We start from the raw sequence: 18,621 nt of genomic DNA on the forward strand, positions 1-18,621 counted from the left end.
AAGGCGCACACTGCTGCCATTTTCCTATACTTAAATGATGATAAAATTATGTGTCCTTGATGATATTCATCCATATCAACAGTGCCAGGGCATAAGTGCACAATGTAAAGCAAAAAACAAACGCAAATTATGTGCACTGATATTTGTTTTGTTAATTCAGTACAAAATTTACTTTAATCTTCTGCATAATTTTGGCGTCAGACGCGGAATCGCCAGCGCGCAGCAGCGCTTCCGGTCGCGATAGGCATCCGGCAAGGCGGCAACGTCCGCCGACCGCTTAAGAATACTCTGGACGGTAGTGCGCTTTACTGCTTGGGGGGGTCTTAAAGCACTCCGTTGAACAACGAGCAAGGTCGGAGTGAGAGCATGCAGGATCTGACTTGTGCTTCTCGCACAAAGACTGCTATTGTGCTAGAGTTAGGGACATGTAGGAGGAAGGGCGATGTCCCATTGTCTTTGGCGGTAAAAAATCAAAGTGTGTGTTTGTATGAAGACGTCCGATCCAAAATTTAAAATCAGATCGATGCGGCGTGTCATCCCTCCGCGAGGAGGGGAAAACCGTTGAGGTTACGGTAATTGCTAGGGTGGTGATGGGCAAAGGTAATTACGCATCAGATTTGCGTGATCATAAAATCTGGTAGGGTATCGACTGATACCGGTGCCGAATTGGAGATGCACGACTGTATTTAAATAGTCCATTGGTTAAAAAAAAAACGTTTTCAGCCACTCACCGCAAAGGCCGCGTGGGCCATTCGATTTTTCGACCAAGACTTTCGTCGCCTCACTTTTCAAACCGGAAGTTATAACTCGCATCATGGCTCCCGCTGCCCCGAAAGTGTACGTCGCCGCCTGAAGTCCCTTCAGCCTCGAGCTTCTTCTTGCTACATCATGGAAACTCGCCTGCGTCTCTAAACCTTCTGCGTTAAGCGGAGGGCGACGTACGGTCGGATCGTGAGAGTAAAGCGCAGTCTAACGCACGTTACAATGCCCCCAGTTGGCTTGTGCATTAGCTCGCTCTTCTCTTGAAATTGATACGGAGAGGTGGCATTTATGCTGCCTTTCTAACATCTCCCTATGTGTCTCGGTGAGGCAACATACGTGGAGGATCGTGGTGCGTGTGGCTTTCAAGCCACTCCACTCAAATATAACTATGACGGGTGTGTCGGAAGCCCTCTCTTCGGAGTTGGGGAGGAGCCCAGAGCCAACCGATGCCTTCATGCATCCCGTCCTAATTGTTGTGTGTCTCTTTAACTGCAACCTTCAGTCTCGTCCCTGAGTCGATCCTCAAGAAGCGTCGTACGCTCGAGCAGGTGAAGGCCAAGCGTGTGGCTAAGGCCGCCGCTGACCGTGTGCACCGCAAGAAGGTCCGTCAGATCGCATTCAAGAGCGCCGAGAAGTACGTCAAGGAGTACCGCCAGGTAAGACACTTGCTTATATCCATAAAACAGCTTAAGCAATCTTAAACTAACTCTTTATCCTGTCTATTCCAGCTAGAGAAGCAGGCTGTTACCCTGCGTCGTCAGGCTAAGTCGACCGGCAACTTCTACGTGCCTGCTGAGGCCAAGTTCGCCTTTGTGATCCGTATCCGCGGTATCATTGGCGTGTCCCCCAAGGTCCGCAAGATCTTGCAGCTTCTGCGTCTGCGCCAGATCCAGAACGGCGTGTTCGTCAAGCTTAACAAGGCCACCATCAACATGCTGCGTCTGGTTGAGCCCTTCGTGACCTACGGAAACCCCAACCTTAAGGTGACCCGTGAGCTGATCTACAAGCGTGGATTCGGCAAGGTCCGTGGCCAGCGTATCCCTCTGACCGACAACTCGGTGATTGAGAAGTCTCTGGGCCACGTCGGCATCATCTGTATCGAGGACCTGATCCACGAGATCTTCACGGTCGGCGAGCACTTCAAGCAGGCCGCCAACTTCCTGTGGCCCTTCCAGCTGTCGTCCCCCAACGGCGGCTACACCAAGAAGCTTCTGCACTTCGCTGAGGGCGGTGACGCCGGCAACCGCGGTGCTGAGATCCACAAGTTCATCAAGCAGTGCCTGTAAGCAGTTCGTGTGGTCGTTTCTTGCGAGGTTTCTATCAGCGACTTGGTGTTTGAACGAGCGTTAAGCTTGCTCAGATGCTTTAACAAATCGGTTTGAAAGATAAATGAAAAGGTCTATTTGACTTAACCAACTTTTTGTTATCTGTGTCGCTTCCTGTGTTACTTTCTGTAATTTATGTTATGCAGTTTTATGTGGTTTTAGCTTGCGGGACTACACGTCGTTGCCGAGAGGGTGGAGCTAAGGGCGTGCTTAGCGATAACCCCAAACGAGGAGCTCCACCAGCTCCAGCGCCTGCAGTTTGAGCACGTCTCGACACGCACTTCTCGCACGTGCAATTACGCTGATGAATTGCGATCTTCATGCGGCGTTTGGCTTCTGCAAGGCCCAAATAGTTTTCACGCATGTCACTTAACTGGTCAGCAGAACGCGCTGTGGCCCATAGACGAACTTCAGTCATCTCGTAATCCTGCATCCGCCAGCCTAGCAGCAGTTTCGAGGGTTTCGACACAGTTTGGTTACTCGGTGCTGTCTGCGACTCTCCAACGCAGCGAGCGTCAATATACAGTTTAAGCCCAATACGTTGAGCAGATGACACGTCCATAGTAAAGGCGACATGACGCCAGCCTTGGTTACCAGTGTGCTCCATCTTCTGCGTCGAGCGCACTTGCTGGTTCCCGCACGTAAGCACCAAATGGTCGTCTTCATCGACAGCCAATTCCCAGCTCACAAGACCGGATACATCTTCTCCTTTCACGCCATCGTCAAGGGTCTCTACACGTCTGCGAGATACCAACACTTGGCGAGCGCCACCGGATAAAGTTGCTGGTATTTCCTCGCCACCTTCAACAATTTTCTGAACTTGATCATACATTTTGTAGTTTCGAATCCACACTTCAAAAGTGAACTCACGACGATACGGGTCTTCGTCGAAAGTGGTGGCAACATCGAGAGTGCTGCCTGGTCGGATGGGGCATTGAGCTCCCCAGCCACTTGAAGCCAGGGAAGACGTAGAAGAAGGGAAGCGTAGTGCGAATTCTTCCGGGATACGACCAGGTTCTCCACGATCCACAGGCGCGGAAGACTCAACGAGAGTCACAGGACCAAAGACACGTAAGGCATTTTCACGTTTAGATGTGTCCAAGCACTCGATCCCATCGGGTGAAGCTTCACCGCTAGCTGTAGCCCCTTCCTCGAATCGCCAATACGCCACAACGGCATCTTCTTCGTCTTGGAAAGGACCGATAGTCATCTTCGCATTTGCTGCTTCAGTCAAGGCACCAGGATTTGGCGAGAACGCTGCAGAGGTAGACGTTGCATCAACGTTCAGAGATCCACTGATAGCTGACGCTTCAGTAGCGAAGATGGAGTAATTTAATGCACGTGGGTCAGTCGTAGCCACTCGTGTCTTGGTTGATACACCCAGCCATTCACTCGCATCTTCTGGAGCTAGACGCTTCCACAGTAACGTTCCAGCACGTGTGGAGTCAGTTGAGTCATCCTGACTTGGCTGCTTCTCAACGGGTAGTCTGAGGCGATCGAGTGGAGCTACACTGTGTAGTAGACGTCCACGACGCATGGGTTGCGTTAGCGTTTCGCAACAGAGAGCAGAGAAGGGATCATTCTGTAGGTCTTGACTCTGTGTCATAGCAGCCTTCGTGATAGCACTCAGAGGTGGGTTCAGCTTGTTCCAAGCGTTCTGAAGCGTATCGAGCACTTCTGAAGAAGCTGAGGCAGTGTTGAACTTGCGGAACATCGTCAAGAGAGCTTCATCGTCTCCTGACAGATCGAGGCAACGCATCGCCCAGTCCGGTTGACCAATACTCTCAAATACTACCGCGAGTTGTCGAAAGCGTCGAGCTGTGGGTCCCATTCTGGACGGAAGCTTCGCAGCTCCGTCTGAATCGATAGCTATGACGTATTCTTCAAGTGCAGGGTCATGCGCGAGGAAGACTCGCGAGAAATCCTCCCATTTATGAGCGTCGAGGAAGATGGAGCTCATCATTGTTCTCGACAGTAGAGACGTTCTACTGTAGTTTGAAGACGGAGCAGCAATTGCCGCACCGTCTACAGCTACAGTCGCAGACGATTTTTCGTGCGAGTTGAGCAGTGCTTTCAGCACTTTAAGCACTTTATCTTTCCATCCGAACGCGTGATACGCAGTCTCCAGCACTGCGTCGGAGATCGAGCACACAGGACGATCACTATCGTCACTCATGAGTGTAAACGCAACCATTTCACGTTCGAATACACGGCGTAACGTGGCGTTAGGAGTGGCAAAACCCAGCAGAAGCGGCTCACATAAAGCCACGGAATGCAGCGTCAATCGACTGGACAACGTCGTTGGATTGGAAACCGCGTAGCACAGTCGATCCCCACACATCGAGACGAGTTGAATACTAGATCGAGTAAAACCTGAACGAATGCCAAGGTCAGCTATGCTGCATACAAGTCGACTAGTATCTTGAAGATGATGAGCTACAGGAGTGACGTAGCGAACTTGGTTTCCAGTAGTGCTGTACAGGAGTGTCTGGGAGACCCACAGTACACTGTCTGGTACCCCCACGAGATCTTCGTTAAAGTCGTATGCACGCAGTTCATGGAGTTCAGGAGAAAGCACCACAACACGTCGAGTGGTGGTGACAGCCAATAGAAGATGCTGCTGTGAGTCGTGCGGCCCAATTTGTGGACAGGTTGAAGAATTCCATTGTACGTCGACAACGCGTTCGTTCGACCCACAAGTCCAGGACGAGGAGTTTTCAATTGGTACAGAAAGATCGTCTCCACTTAGCACAAGTCGCTCATTTTGAAGACCTGCATCGAGTAGATACAGCAACTTGCACACAACATGTTGGTACGGAGAAGATGCCGAGAGTAGTAGTGGTGTGGCGAATACCCGGGCGACGGGTTGATTCAGCTTCACACGTTCATTGCTGGACTCACGAGTCGTCTGAAAAGCAATCGCATCTCCAGTCTTGGATAGTACTAGCAGGAGATAGGGTAGAGACTTGGCGTCAGCGTTTTCTAGGGATGGATTCATACCGAAGCAGAGGTCTCGAGCTTCATGCTGTAGCGGACCGTATTTTAACTCAATCGCCGGTAAAGCGCTTGGAGCGACTACTCCATCTTCTTCATCCGGGTTGACAACGACGTCGGTCATTGCAGGATCCACCGTAACATCGAGATCGAGCACTGCAAACGAGAAGGAAGAGGCACGGACATCATTTGTTGCTGCGTCTTGACCTTTTTCGCGTAGTTTAATGCACACAGCGGACTGGTTTCTATTCGAAAGCATTTGGAATGGTAAGAGCGCAACTCCACGCTCGCTTTTCCAGTCGGGAAGTTGGTCGCTTGAGCCTGTTAATCGACCTGAAAGCTGAGAGAATCGTTGCAATTTTAGCACTGGAGTGCCTTTGGCGCTGGTCTTTACAGCAATTTGCAGCTGTGACGATGGAATTCCGGTCGGATAGTCATGATACTGAGCGAGTGTAAGCTGCGTCATTGTACTCAGTGCTAGAACAGTCTTAGGCTCCATTTCAACGGTACTTATTGACGTCGCATTTGACTGCACGTCGACAAGGAAGATGGATCGCCGGTTTACGGTGCTAGCGTAGACTGCAAGCGAGTTTTGCCACAGAACGATGTCCGTGGCAAACACCTGATGTCTCCCAGTTGGCATATTGAGTGTCGAGGAATTGGCAACAGGCCACCAATTTGTCATGACACCTCCGCCACTACTGTTGCCGCCTGCTCCACCTCTAGGACTCGTGACCGAGTTCCCTTCGGTTTTCACAAGCTCCCACGCTGCAATGACATCGATTCCGACTTCACTTTTATGTGAACGCCAATGCATCAGCAACACTGGAAGTTGAGGATGAAGAGCCAACGTTAGCCTTCCTCCTAGTCTTGACAAGTCCGGTGTTTGAGGTGGAGCCCTATAGACACATCCTTAGCTTCAATATGAACTACATTGTCTAGGAAGCTTAGTACGTACAACATTGTGGAGGCGACACAAGTGTGAGCTTGGCCATTCATCGCAATAACATCGACACGGCGGTTTTGGTAGGCTGCTGCGAGGAACATGTTGCTACGACTCCCGTTTGTACCACATCCAGTGCACATTCCGATACATATCTCCACGACTGGAGACTGAGCTAACTGCACTGCGAAGAGTGGAGTAGCAAAACCTGTTGATTCCTGGCCCTTTTTAGGGATTCCACCATCCACTTCGTTTGACGAGATACTCCACACTTGAATAGTGCCATCGTTGCATCCAGAACTGAGTAAATGGTGCTCAGTTGAGTATGCCAGCGAGACAACGGAGCCTCCTCGAAGAGCACTTTTACGCAGAATTTCTCGAGCTGGACGTGGAGAATCAACTCGAGTGACTCGAACGTTGTTACTGCCTTCAGCATTGAAGAATAACCATCGATCGGTACAAAGTGAAGTAGCAAGTGCCGTAACGCGACGAGTTCCGTGCACTTTGTCGGCGTCTGATGTGGCTAATAGCACAGATTCATCCAGATCCCAAACGACGAGAAGACGAGATTGTAACAGCCCCACGACGAAGTGGGGGCCTGCAGGGAGGATCAAGTCCACGTTACTGGAAGCCAGCAAGTCGAACGTGATGTGACAGAGTAAAGCTCCAGTGTTGACATCCAGCTCTTCCAATGTGTCTCCTTTGACGCACACGATACTACCTCGACTCTAGAATAAACAAGAAATGGTTAGTTAAGGACTTCTACTCGTCATAATGTTGATACTAACTCGTACCGGATGAAACACTACGCGCTCTACGAATTGATCGCCATAATTCGAGGTGGTAGGCTCATCGATCACTGCCAAAGGTTCTTTTCGAGGCACTAGAGACAGAAACATACTCAAAGCCTTCGAAATCGAGTTGTCTCTAAGATCGTCGGCGACTTCTCGCTGTCCGAGATTCGAAGAAAAAAAATAACAGACCACGAAAACGGAAAGTTTGTTGTATTTATTTTATTTTCGATAAATTCAAGCTAAGCTGAAGGTTCTACGAAGTTTCAAGCTTCACAGTTGTGGGAGGTCGAATTCCTTGTTTTTCGAGTACCGTTCTCCAGGCTGCAGTAGGTTGTGCAACACTGGCATTCCACTTAGTCAGTATCGTGTTTGGAGCTGACATCGTGGCTGAGGTCTTGATCTTAGCATGGAAAGCAGCCCCCCACTCTTCAGCTGACGCGTACGCTTGAATGAGTTGCTGAACCATTAGGCATCACCATAATGTTAGATACAAAACAATCGGCAAGAAACGCTAAGACTCACCTCATCATTCTGCAACAAGGAGGCGACGAAAATGGCGTCATTGTGACGTTTACGAGTCAGGAGAGCTGGGCCAAGTTGCTTAAGAGGTGCCTGTATCCCACCACGATGAAGGGCGATACAAGCGCGCTGGAAGAGTGATGAACCCTTTAGAAACAAAAAATGTTAACAACAGCAGATCACTCCAGTACAGCGACTTGTTTACCGTGAGATCAAGCGAGTCACGCTCCTGATCAAAGAGATCGCCCAGTAGCTTTGTCAAAGGCTCCAACAGTTTATGCTTGATACATATGTTCACTTTCAACGACAGTGAGAGACCCGGTAAGAGCCGTAAAGCTTCCGACGCATGATCAAACGCCTCGAAAACAGCTCCCAGCCATTCAGTAGCATCTCGACACAGCGGTTGAGCAAGTTCTGCAGCCCGCTCGACCGTCCCAGCCGTCACAAGCAGTGCACATTGAAGAACGCGGTTTGACAGATCAAGGATGTGAACAGCTTGCAGTGGACCCCCCAATACGAGTTTTTGATCCAGCACACCTAGGATTGTAGTCGCCCCAGCTGGGAATATCTAAGGTACATTAACCGTAACGTTAGATAAATTCGTAGCAAAACACCGAGGCCAATGCTTCCCACTTACCTGAGGTCTCGGGTACTGGTTCAGGTCGTCGTCACTGACTTGAGTGGCACAAGACGCTTCGTTCAGCACCCATCGAGACGCTAGAGCTAGCGTAAAGCATCGCGTTTGTGAGATCAAACTACATTTTACCTCGTCTTCCGAGGTGAAGAACAGCGTGTGGTGCATCCAATACAACGAAAGTGCCGTCGTCGGGGTTGGAATTTCATGCAGAAACTTCATCGTAGTAGTCGAATCTCCTTCCTGTTGTTTATTCCGCTCATTGGAAGCGCTGAAGCGATAGATTTTGATGCAAGTTGGATACACGAGTGCACACAGACTGCGAGTGGTAGTGTCCCATTCCAGACTGAGAGGACAATCAACAGCAAACCCACCAGATAGTTTTCGTAGTCCTGCTTCACCTTCCAGTCCCCCCGTAACGGGACTCCACTCGTAGAATTCCAAGAACGTTTTTGTTAGATCACTTGCAGAGTCCATTGACTCGACATTCACTGCTGTGGGTGAAGCTGATGGAGATTGGGATGGAGACATCATTGTGAGTCTCAGATCCGACATCTTCGGAGACGACATCGTACTAAGACCGAGCATAAATGACTGTGCGCGTTGGACTCGACTAAGCGACGCAGGGCTGTCACGTGCTCGCTTCACTATCGCCCCACCAGCAACTAATGGCGCCGGATCGATAGCAGTAGCATCAGCAACGTATTTGACCACACCGAGTAGTGGACCAGAGAAAACGTGGAGCAAATTGTCGTCTCCACTTGCGAAACTGGTTTCGACAAATTCGATCTCTGCATCATCTCCCGAGATCTTGTAGATCGTCAACGTCAGACTTCTCGCAGCAGCTCGTTGTTGACGGGCATCCGGTTCGTCGATTGCACTTGCGGCAGACGCTCTGCTACCTCCAAAGAAAAACCTCGAGCGTTTGTTCGGCACAATCGCAGACGCAGTATTTGATCGAGTCAGCTTGCCAGCCAGCTCCTTGTTTGGCTACGGAACAGATCAATACTTAATGAATCGTTACCAAACAGACAATAAACTACCAGAAACTCACAGCTAGAACGGCGAATAGTGGTTGCGACGGATGCCACGCAAAGCCAAAAGCGTGAGACACAAATATCGTCTCCAGATCGACTGCGTTCGGTGGCACAGGCTTCAATCCCACTTGCAAGATCTACAAGATGATGACAAAGTCAGTAGGTGCAGGTTCAATAACTACAAGAATTGTGGTTTTGTCACCTCGAGATGGCCACGCATCGGTAGGATTGCAGCTAGGAATCCATTGTGCCAGGGACTGTACTCTAACAGAGGAACTCGTGAACGCTCGATTGTGGCGGGAGTCTGAACATCAGCTCCGTTCTGCACAACATGAACTTGCGGCTTATCTTCTGGGGTTTCTCCCAGAACGCGCAGCCGTACTGCCATAGACGAAGGGAATCCGATCGCTGGAGTGTTCTTCGTGCCTTGAGGAATAAAAATCGGTGTTGGGGCAGCTAAAAAGCTAGTCTTGAGGACAAGTAACCCGTAGCTTGTGAGGCAACACAACTCTCCTGGATTGCGAGCGCTACTTGTAAGAGACGCCATCTTCAGTCTCTTGGGCGGTATCTACGGCAAAACTCAGAGCGTTAATCAGTGGTAACAACTTGTTAAACCTCCACGCTGCCTTGGGTTCTACCGGGTTAACAAAGATTCGTAAATCTCTGGACTCTTGGGTGTTGCTGCTCATATACTCAGTGAAGATAGTAGGCACGTTGTCCTTCCCGGAGTAGCGGCCTTTGACTCCGATTTCTGAAACCACCAGCTTTAAGATCACACAGTTTAATCGTAAAAGAACACAACGCCGTATGTCGAAAGCACACGTACAGTAGAGTTCAATGGGGACGTCGAAAGGGCCATGAAGCAGCCTTTCTGAGCTCCAGGGAGAACAACTAGACTTTGAAGCTTGCTATTAGGTAGAAGACCAGTGAGCGTGGCGCTGTAAACACAAGAATTTAGGGTCAGTATCGGTGAATAAATTGTAGAACCAATGCCACCACGTACGGTTTGTTGCTGTCCAATAACGGCGCAGCGTCAAAGAAGAATATCGTGCCGTCACGACAAGCCGCAGTCATGACGTCATGCAGCGGATGAAACTTGAGCTCGTGCACTCCGTTCGCAGTGTCGAATTGTCTAAACACGTCTCTGAGTTCCACTTCTGACGTCTTTACACAGTCACAGCTCGCAGTAGAAGCGTTTAGAGATACTCTCCACGTAACAACGTGTCCATCCAACGTAGCACAAGCAAGATGGTGTAACTGTGTGCTTAGACGAGTTTCAGCCCCCGGAAGAGACCCACTCCCGCTTCGCTTCATCAAAATCGGTGGCGTCGTCAGCAGAATAAGCTGCTGGACATCTATAAAGCGACAATGACAGTAAATACACTTGCTGTTTTCGTACATACATGCTATATCGTAAGCTCACCTCGCTGCGACCCGCTATCAAGAGTACCAACCGTTTTCGACTGCCATGGACTCCAGATCCGGATTTTCCCGTCTTGACAGCCGATCGCCAGAAGCCCGGAAGGTAATATGGCTACACTACTCGGTACACCACAATGTAAGTCTTCCGGGTCAAGGTGATGCACCTACAAGAACACAGCGTCAATAAGCTCAACGTCACTGCAGAAGTCACAACTGCATATGACTCACCACTCCGTTCTGATCAAGGTCACAAATCACGATGTGCGATCGTGAAATGATGATGAGCCATTCGTCGAAACATGTGCGAGACGCTGGCAATTGGGTCGTGCAGGCGATAGCTTCATGGTCGTAGAAAAGCATCTGCAGACACGGACGTCGTCTCGGTTTAATGAGAGAAGGACCAGTTGGAGACAATAAACCCTTGGCAGCAGCTGCAGCTCCTTGCACTGATCTCGCAGATGGAGAAGCTGTGGCTCGACTTAATAACCCCTTGGCTGGAGTCGTTGGGTTGAAAGCACCGGTGGATTCGGCGCCGTCCGCTGCATCCTCACTCGTCTCGTGGGCTTCTTCGTCGTCCAGCACTTGAGATTCACCTAGATCGAACTCCGTGACGACGTCACCTGTTTCATAGTCCCATACGATCCCGCAGCCTTTTTGCTCAATAGCAGCAACCCAGGGCTTTAAGGGGTGGAAAGTCACGTCAACGAACGCGCAGGGCTTCTTGTCGCTCACCCCGGGAATACTCAAGTGCGCCAGCAGCTCCACACATCCTACACCACGCTGTAAATCATCTACAGACCCTCGTGGTAAGTTTACGCGGCGCGTTTCCGCTCTACTGTCGCTGCCGAGGAGAGGCATGGGTCGGATGCGCAATTCGTGTCGCTTCAAGATCATATATGTGCACCAACACCATATTGAGTTACGGGGTTACCCATGAGGTTACGCTCGCTTTGTCTCAAGAACGTCTTGTTTTGCCGCAAGACACCTGCGCAGTTATGAGCGGCATGGAGAAGCAACAAGAGGTGCGCTTGCAGTTATTTTTTGGTCTGCATGTTGTGCGGATGAGAGTCTTGTGAATGGCAACTAAATGATGCGCTTTGCATCTCTCTGTGCTGCGTTTTAACTCGGATTAGAACGGAGCTGCCCACATGCGCCTCTCTTCATCGACTAGCGCTAGCAAGTCGCTGTCTCCGCCTGAGGTGTCGGACGTGAGGGTGGATTCAACCCGCTTTAAGCGTCTTATGGACCCAGAGAGTCCATCGACGCCCAAGGAAATTGCCGAGTACTTGCACGAAAAGCCGCATAGTGACCCCCAAATGGTGCACAAAACTCGCTGAAACACAAAAGTTGCCGAGTCTTTTACTGACTACAGAGTTGCAATGCTACAGGTCGGTCAAGTGTTAGGCGAACCAGACGCCAAGTCGATGAGCGTGCTGCATGAATACTCCAATGGCTTCCAGTTTGAAGACGTGGCATTCGACGTCGCTCTTCGAGTATACCTCAGTAGGTTTGAGTTGCCTAGAGAAGCTCAGAAGATTGATAGGATTCTACAAGCATTTGCCAAAGCCTACTACGCTAGCAACCCAGATAGCGACGAGTGCCCGTCGGAAGATGCTGTGTACACATTGGCGTTCTCAGTGCTGCTACTCAATACAGACGCTCATAACCCCAAGCTGGCACGGAAATTCAAAATGTCCCGAGCAGACTTCATCCGCAACTATCATCGACTGGGGGGAGAAGCTGGATCGGCAAGACCAGAGGTACCTGACGCGTATCTGGGGCAATGCTACGATTTGTTCGTCGCGGATGCGATTAAGCGGATTGAGAAGAAACCGGTCGAGCTGTTGCCCGACGAATTGGAGCTCGAGTTTCCTGACACGGCGCTGGGACTCGAGATTGAGACGTCGTTCGATGGTCGCACTGCAATCGTCAAGAAGTACGCCAACAACCGCCACACTTACAGCAGTAGACGACGGAGGCAGACGAACGGATCATCTGCGTCAACATCAAGCGGTTTCTTGGCATACAGTGCTGGTTTCCTGGCAAACATCTTGGCAGTAGCTGACCCGGAGTTATCCATCGATGGCTACGTCATTGTGGCAGTAGGCGATGACAGTACCCGCCAGATCGGTTACGCACTTACACGTTATTTGCTCAAGACGGCGCCGCGCCCTGTTCTCATCCGCTTTTGTGAGTCTAGCGTCTACTTTGCGTCTTTAGTTTGATTTCTCATCAATCTAGCAGCAATTACCATGAGTTCGTGGCTGCAAAAGCAACAACCTGTTCTGGTGCAGCGACTTGTGAACCGGCTCGCATGATCATGATGGGGAATGAATGCCCTCTACCGCACACTAAACGACGTGAGAACATGTGAAAGCGCCACACTGGCAACAACAAACACAACATCAACTCAGTCCTGCTATTTTAGAGGTGAAAATGGCTGCACACGTCATTAGATCTCCATGCATGGGAGCCGTTCCCATTTGCTTTCCACAAAAACGATAATGAAACCGGTTACCGCTTCTTTATTTCGGGTCCGTTTTCTCACTCACCTGCCGAGCTCAACGCCCGCCGTTCACAAGAACAAAGAGTGAAACGTGTCTGTGCAGTGCAACGACAACGCCAACCACAGCGGAAGAGACTGCATTCCTCAAGAGAGTGGAGACTGAAGAGAAACAATGGTATCCGCCAAATATCTGTATGGTTGTCACAGAGTGAAAGATCGCGTCGTTTCGTGTTATGTGTCCAAGCAGCCTTAATTGTGGTAAAATGTTAAATTCCCGTTATTAATATCTCACTACTGAATGGCAGCGTTAGGCTGTGGAAATGCTCGTTTTTAACTTTCTAAGTTTTGTTTGGTTCTTACCGAACTTTACTTTTTATAGTTTAAGACACTTCTGAGCACACACGAAATCTAACCTGTGGCAGGATAACAGGTGCAGCCTCCTCGGATACCAGCAGGTGCAGATTAATCTAGCATATTTCAAGCGTGTGGCTAAATTAAGAACGCAAGAAACGTCTTTTTAAATTGGGAAATACATAAAAACAGTGCAGTACTGTTCAAGTTTTAAATTTCATAATACAGCCGTAGAGAACTCATTTGAATATTTGCTGCGTTTTTTATACGCCCGAGTCCGTATCCTCGCCTACGAATACTAGGCCAGCACCTATTTAATAGACACCGCGGTAATACAAACATGAACAGTTTCTCCACGCCCAGTGGGCCGTAGCTGAGCAATTCGGATTTACAGCAGTCTATATTCCAAGCATTGACTACTGCAGTTTCCAGACAGACATGTCTGGTTTCTCCACTATCGGAGTACCGGATGCCACTGGCTAAAGCACGTGGGCAGAGTAAGTTTATTCAGTGTCTAAATGCATACGCCAAGTATAAAGTTTTTCGATTTTCGTCTTTTTCTCTCTTTTGGAATACGAAGTGACTAATTAGTTTAGGCACTTCTTCCCTATGTCAAATCGAAGCTAAATGTACTACGGGAAACCAGGGATTTTACTTCGGGAAATTTGGTGCCTCTTCGTCTACAGACGTTAAAGTTTCCCTGACTACTGGTGTACCAGCCAACGCCCACCCCTCAATCCGGACGACAATCACTGCTTCCCTCATCGTCATTCTCAGAAAGTGTTCGCCAACGTCACTTGCCAATTTGCTACGATGGGCGCAGTACTCGTTTGCTTCGAAGATCACGAACCTGGTTAGTCGGTTTTGCTGTCCGCAATCGAGATATCTGGGCATTGTTGACACCATTGTTCATTTTCAGACTTCAGCGATATCCGCCAGCGACGAGAGTGCTCGTTCAGCAAAGATTCCCTGCTTGATCGCCTGCAGAAGAACTGGAGCTGCGGAAGCCTCGGCGACGAGCAGGACGAAGATGAAGACCCCATCAAGTGAGTTAAATGCTAGTCGATAGAATTCCAGTACGTCGTCTAACAATTTCGTCTGTGATCACAGCTGGGACTCCTTCCTACTGCAATCCAATAGATCCACTGCCTCGTCAGGTAGTCGCATGCTGTCTGCATTCTATAGTCGTCTACTGGAGGAGAACGACGACTGTGCCTTCTACTTCGACATTAGGGGCAAACGTATCAAAGGAGCGTATCTGGATCGAGTGGAGCTATTGGACGACTATTTCCTGCCTCTGGGACGGAGGCGAGCCCTCTCAACGGAATCGCCGCCCCCAATGGAGTCCCTGGAGATGTACTGCTTCAGCGACGACTGCTTCTCCACTTCGTCCACCATGACGAGTGAACTTGACTACTGGGTGTCTTCAGACCCGCTCTTCTCGTCAGAGGAGCGCCGATACGACCCACGCTACATGCCTGCAAAGCCGACTCTCGGTCGCTGCGCAAGCTGGGGCGCGCCCGCCCACACGGGACTTAAGATCCACCGAACCTTCAGTAGCCCGTACAACCAGGAAGACTCGTGCTTCTTTCGTTTCCAGTCCCCATCCAAGCCATTCCAGCCCTCAGCCATGGGTCTGGCTGCCTAAATAGAGTCGACTAGGGCTCTCTTATCTTATTAGCGTGCCTCAAAAAGCATACCGGTACTTGCAGTTTTTTTTTTAATCAATTTCGTGTTCAACACGCAGCATTTTATATTGTGGCTTTCTACATGGCAATGACTTACACTTGGTTTTTAATCCATTTCCTCTTTGATCCACGTACTGATGCCTCGTTTCGGGTTACTGTAGTAGAACTTGCCCGGTACACTACGCGACTCACGTTTGACCCAGCCAGGAGGAAGTTTCTCGGCAGCTTCAGGATGTTCTCTTTGCTGTTGAGCACGTTTGACCATCTCTTCAGGGTGGAAATGGCAGATCTCCTTGAACATGAGTTCCTTGAGATCCGTCTCGTCCAGATCGTCCAAGTCGAAGCTCTGGAACTTCTCCACTGGCACACTCTCACGCTCTTCATCGTAATACATGGCCAGATACGGATGTCGCAGTGCCTCCTCCACTGTAATACGCTTCTCTACATCAAACACGAGCATCTTCCACAACAGATCCAGACCTTCCGGGTTCGCGTTCGGGAACATGGTGGTCGTATCGATCCCAGCCACTGCTTGAGTGCGACTCAACAACTGACGGCCCTTAAGTTTATTTGCCAGTGGATTCTCCTTGAACGAATGCTCCTCCGGTACACCCAACACGTTCATAATGAGTTGCAGTTGGTGCACATACGTCTCACCCGGAAACAAAGGTTTGCGTCCCAGCATCTCGGCGAAAATGCATCCTGCAGCCCAGAGATCCACTCCGTCGCCATACGCACTACCTAACAACAGCTCGGGCGCACGGTACCATCGTGTCACCACATATTCCGTCATCCCCACGTCGTCTGCTTCCTTGGAACGTGCCAGTCCAAGATCACAAATCTTGAGTTGACAGTCTGAATTGATGAGTAGATTACTTGGCTTCAAGTCACGGTGTAACACTCCAGCACGATGCATGTGGAGCAGACCACTGAGCATTTGATACAGGAAATACCGGATGTGATCGTCACGTAGCACCTCCTTCGAGTAGATAATACGATGCAAATCCATCTCCATGAGATCCACCGTCATGTACACGTCGCGGAAATCTGTGTACGATGGCGGAGGGATCAGATCCAGCAAACTCAGGACGTTTTCGTGAGCCATGTGACGAATTAATCGACACTCGCGAAGAATCTGCTTGAGCTGATGAGGGTGCCAAATGCAGTCGATGACCTTCTTGATAGCCACGTTGCCACCTGTCCGCAGGTTCGTGGCAGCAATCACAATACCGTAAGCACCGCGACCACATACTTTAATGAGCTGGTAATGCCGTGGGATCGTGAATGGAGCACCGCAAACCATAAACGTGTGCATGTCAGCATTCTCCTTGCAGATAACAGCGTCACTAGCGGCAGGGAGAGCGGCACTGGTGTCGGGGAAACGCTTGTGTACCGATTCATCGTCATCTTCCTTGCTACTGACAATTGCACCAGCCGACTGTGGACGCGCGGTGCCTTCAGGCGAGAGCTTCACGTTAGCCCAGCCATGACGACGTGCATGTTCACTTCCACCCATCTGAAACTCATCCAGAGTCATTCCTTTCTTGAGTGCAGGCGTTGCAGCTCCTAGCAGCGCCTGGGAGTGAGCAGGTGTGGCATCCCATTGCAACATGTTGGAAGACGGCGGGTTCTTCCGGTCAATTACAACGCTCTGACTTTTCTTGAGTCGCGGTTGTACACCACCGGTATCATCTGTAAGCTTCTTGCGTCGACAAGTGAGTCCCAGCTGCACCTTGCCACAGTATTCGCCTTTAGCGTTACTTATCGAATACCACTTGCTGTCAGCAGCCATCGCTGCTTCCTCCCTCTTTTTGGTACGTTCATTACCGTCTGCAGCCATCAGATACTTGGCAACATTAAGCGTAGCGAAGCCAAGCTGAGACTCGAGTCCATTCTTGGCATGGTCTTTCACGTCCACTACAAGCGAGCAAGTGCCGATAACGTGACTGAACGGGAGTTCGAGGACACGATTCCACACGGGATGCGTCGGTAGATACGACTCGTCTCCTGCATTGCGCGGTGTCCCAGTGCTGAAGGGATCTACCACTGGAGTTGAGTTGTTGGATGAGACACCAACAGCAGAGGAAGCCGCAGAGGCCGCAGAGCTCGCGACGGACGTCATAAAGCTAAACTTCCGCGACAAATTTGGCATCGAAATGCCGCCGATAAGAGCCGACGGACCCGTTGTAGTCGATGATCCTGCTGTTGAAGCGTTCATGCCAGGCTTGGGTTGTTCACGGTACTGGAGCTGCGCCGTGATGCTCGGTTCCTTGACAGCTTTCTTGACTGATATACCAGCCTTCAGTCCATGACCCTGCATCACTCTTACCAATAACACACCTTCAAGACCGTGCTCAGCATCCACTTCGTTAAACTCTTGAGGCAACTTAAGCGTCGTCGCTGCACCAGGAACTTTGAATACCGCACTAGCTGCTACAACGTCGCCATTAATCTCGAACCGGGCGAGTCTTCCGTCCGAATAGAACGTGAACTTGTGCACCCAATTCTGAATAAATTTCCTTGCATCACGGCGATTCTCGAGCTCTTCTTTACCAGAAGCAACAGCAATGGAGCCATCCACCGACATGCCACCGATTTTAAAGTTCGTCCATAGTGTATGTCGTGCAAAGTCGTGCATAAATGTCACTACACCCAAGTGGCCACGGAAGGAGCCGTGGAACGGTACAGACGGTGGATAATTGGAGCAAAATATGACGTCCTTGTCCAGTAACCGGAAGAAGCGTGTGAATACTTGTTCAGAGGGAGGAGGCAACGTCACAGCCATGTCACCTTCGGTACGCCAGGTGCCACTGTATGCTGTATACAACACCACCAACATCGCGTAAAACTCCTCCATGTCTAGTGGAGCTACGGGGAGTGTAGGGAGCGCCACGATAGCTTCAAGTCCAAGTCGCATCCAGATGAATTTCTCCACAGCCGTCGGCGCTGTCACTTGCAACGTCTTCTTGTCTTCGGTAATAAACGTGAACCCATTGGCTCGACTCGATGAATCTTTGACGCCTGCTAGCACGTACAAATGACTCGCATTACTGGATGCAGGACTGCTGGAATTCCGCCGGATCATACTAGCTGCAGGACTACCAGGTACCGGTTTACTAGGGTCACTTGGAGGTTGGATATGATGAGGTACAAGTGGCTCATCTCGAGACGCTAGATAGGCCTCTTTCGAGGCGAATCTGCGTAAAAATTTGCCTTCTAACACATAGTAGTGTCTCTCCAGTCTTCGTAGCCATTCGCTCCGTCTAGTCAGCACACCTTCCCACTTCACCGCTTCATGATACAACGTCCCAGATTGTGGCCGGAACGTCGAGTCGTCCACTCCAGACGGAGAGCTGGCATCAAGCTCCTTGTCGATATCTAACGATGGTCTGTCGCCATTCTGTATCGCAGTTACTGGACCCGGATGTGTTGGGATTGGGTTTGTTACTTCCGAGTGGCTTGACTCCTCCTCTTGTGTCAGTTCTCCATCCTCGTGTTGCTCCACTCGAATGCTGCTAGTAGTAGACGACGGCTCGGTAAGAAGCTTTCCTGCCCCTGCCGCTGTAGTAGACGAGATCCTTTCTCCAAGTGTGTTGAGACGCGAGTCTTTCGCCTCCGACAAGCGCCGCAACGACGCATCATACAA

General features: G+C 50.2%; 6 protein-coding genes across 6 annotated transcripts; 3 read left to right on the forward strand and 3 right to left on the reverse strand.

Moving 5' to 3' along the window:
- Nucleotides 1-793: 793 nt before the first annotated feature.
- On the forward strand, nucleotides 794-2,178 carry PITG_07269 (60S ribosomal protein L7; the record flags this gene model as incomplete). The annotated part of the gene is made up of 3 exons (XM_002905156.1): nucleotides 794-837; nucleotides 1,265-1,418; nucleotides 1,491-2,178. The coding sequence occupies 3 exons, from the start codon at nucleotides 815-817 to the stop codon at nucleotides 2,046-2,048; spliced, it is 735 nt and encodes a 244-aa protein (XP_002905202.1).
- Nucleotides 2,179-2,235: 57 nt separating this feature from the next.
- Nucleotides 2,236-6,923, reverse strand: PITG_07270 (uncharacterized protein; the record flags this gene model as incomplete). Its single annotated transcript, XM_002905157.1, has 5 exons — nucleotides 2,236-3,311; nucleotides 3,384-5,703; nucleotides 5,770-5,980; nucleotides 6,040-6,752; nucleotides 6,819-6,923. 5 exons carry the CDS (start codon nucleotides 6,921-6,923, stop codon nucleotides 2,236-2,238), a joined length of 4,425 nt encoding a protein of 1,474 aa, XP_002905203.1.
- Nucleotides 6,924-7,071: 148 nt separating this feature from the next.
- PITG_07271 (uncharacterized protein) lies at nucleotides 7,072-11,311 on the reverse strand (the record flags this gene model as incomplete). Its single annotated transcript, XM_002905158.1, has 11 exons — nucleotides 7,072-7,275; nucleotides 7,341-7,484; nucleotides 7,543-7,905; nucleotides 7,975-8,961; nucleotides 9,026-9,145; nucleotides 9,211-9,576; nucleotides 9,647-9,772; nucleotides 9,835-9,946; nucleotides 10,012-10,355; nucleotides 10,463-10,594; nucleotides 10,659-11,311. The coding sequence occupies 11 exons, from the start codon at nucleotides 11,286-11,288 to the stop codon at nucleotides 7,072-7,074; spliced, it is 3,528 nt and encodes a 1,175-aa protein (XP_002905204.1).
- A 360-nt stretch (nucleotides 11,312-11,671) lies between these two features.
- On the forward strand, nucleotides 11,672-12,655 carry PITG_07272 (uncharacterized protein; the record flags this gene model as incomplete). The annotated part of the gene is made up of 2 exons (XM_002905159.1): nucleotides 11,672-11,749; nucleotides 11,819-12,655. The coding sequence occupies 2 exons, from the start codon at nucleotides 11,672-11,674 to the stop codon at nucleotides 12,653-12,655; spliced, it is 915 nt and encodes a 304-aa protein (XP_002905205.1).
- A 1,445-nt stretch (nucleotides 12,656-14,100) lies between these two features.
- Nucleotides 14,101-14,826, forward strand: PITG_07273 (uncharacterized protein; the record flags this gene model as incomplete). Its single annotated transcript, XM_002905160.1, has 4 exons — nucleotides 14,101-14,140; nucleotides 14,207-14,333; nucleotides 14,398-14,690; nucleotides 14,774-14,826. 4 exons carry the CDS (start codon nucleotides 14,101-14,103, stop codon nucleotides 14,824-14,826), a joined length of 513 nt encoding a protein of 170 aa, XP_002905206.1.
- A 255-nt stretch (nucleotides 14,827-15,081) lies between these two features.
- On the reverse strand, nucleotides 15,082-18,339 carry PITG_07274 (mitogen-activated protein kinase; the record flags this gene model as incomplete). The annotated part of the gene is made up of 1 exon (XM_002905161.1): nucleotides 15,082-18,339. A coding segment is annotated over one exon (3,258 nt), but the record flags the coding sequence as incomplete, so codon positions are not given.
- Between the last annotated feature and the right edge of the window lie 282 nt (nucleotides 18,340-18,621).

Source organism: Phytophthora infestans, genomic scaffold (assembly GCF_000142945.1).
Source record: "Phytophthora infestans T30-4 supercont1.10 genomic scaffold, whole genome shotgun sequence".
NCBI classification, from domain to species: domain Eukaryota; phylum Oomycota; class Peronosporomycetes; order Peronosporales; family Peronosporaceae; genus Phytophthora; species Phytophthora infestans.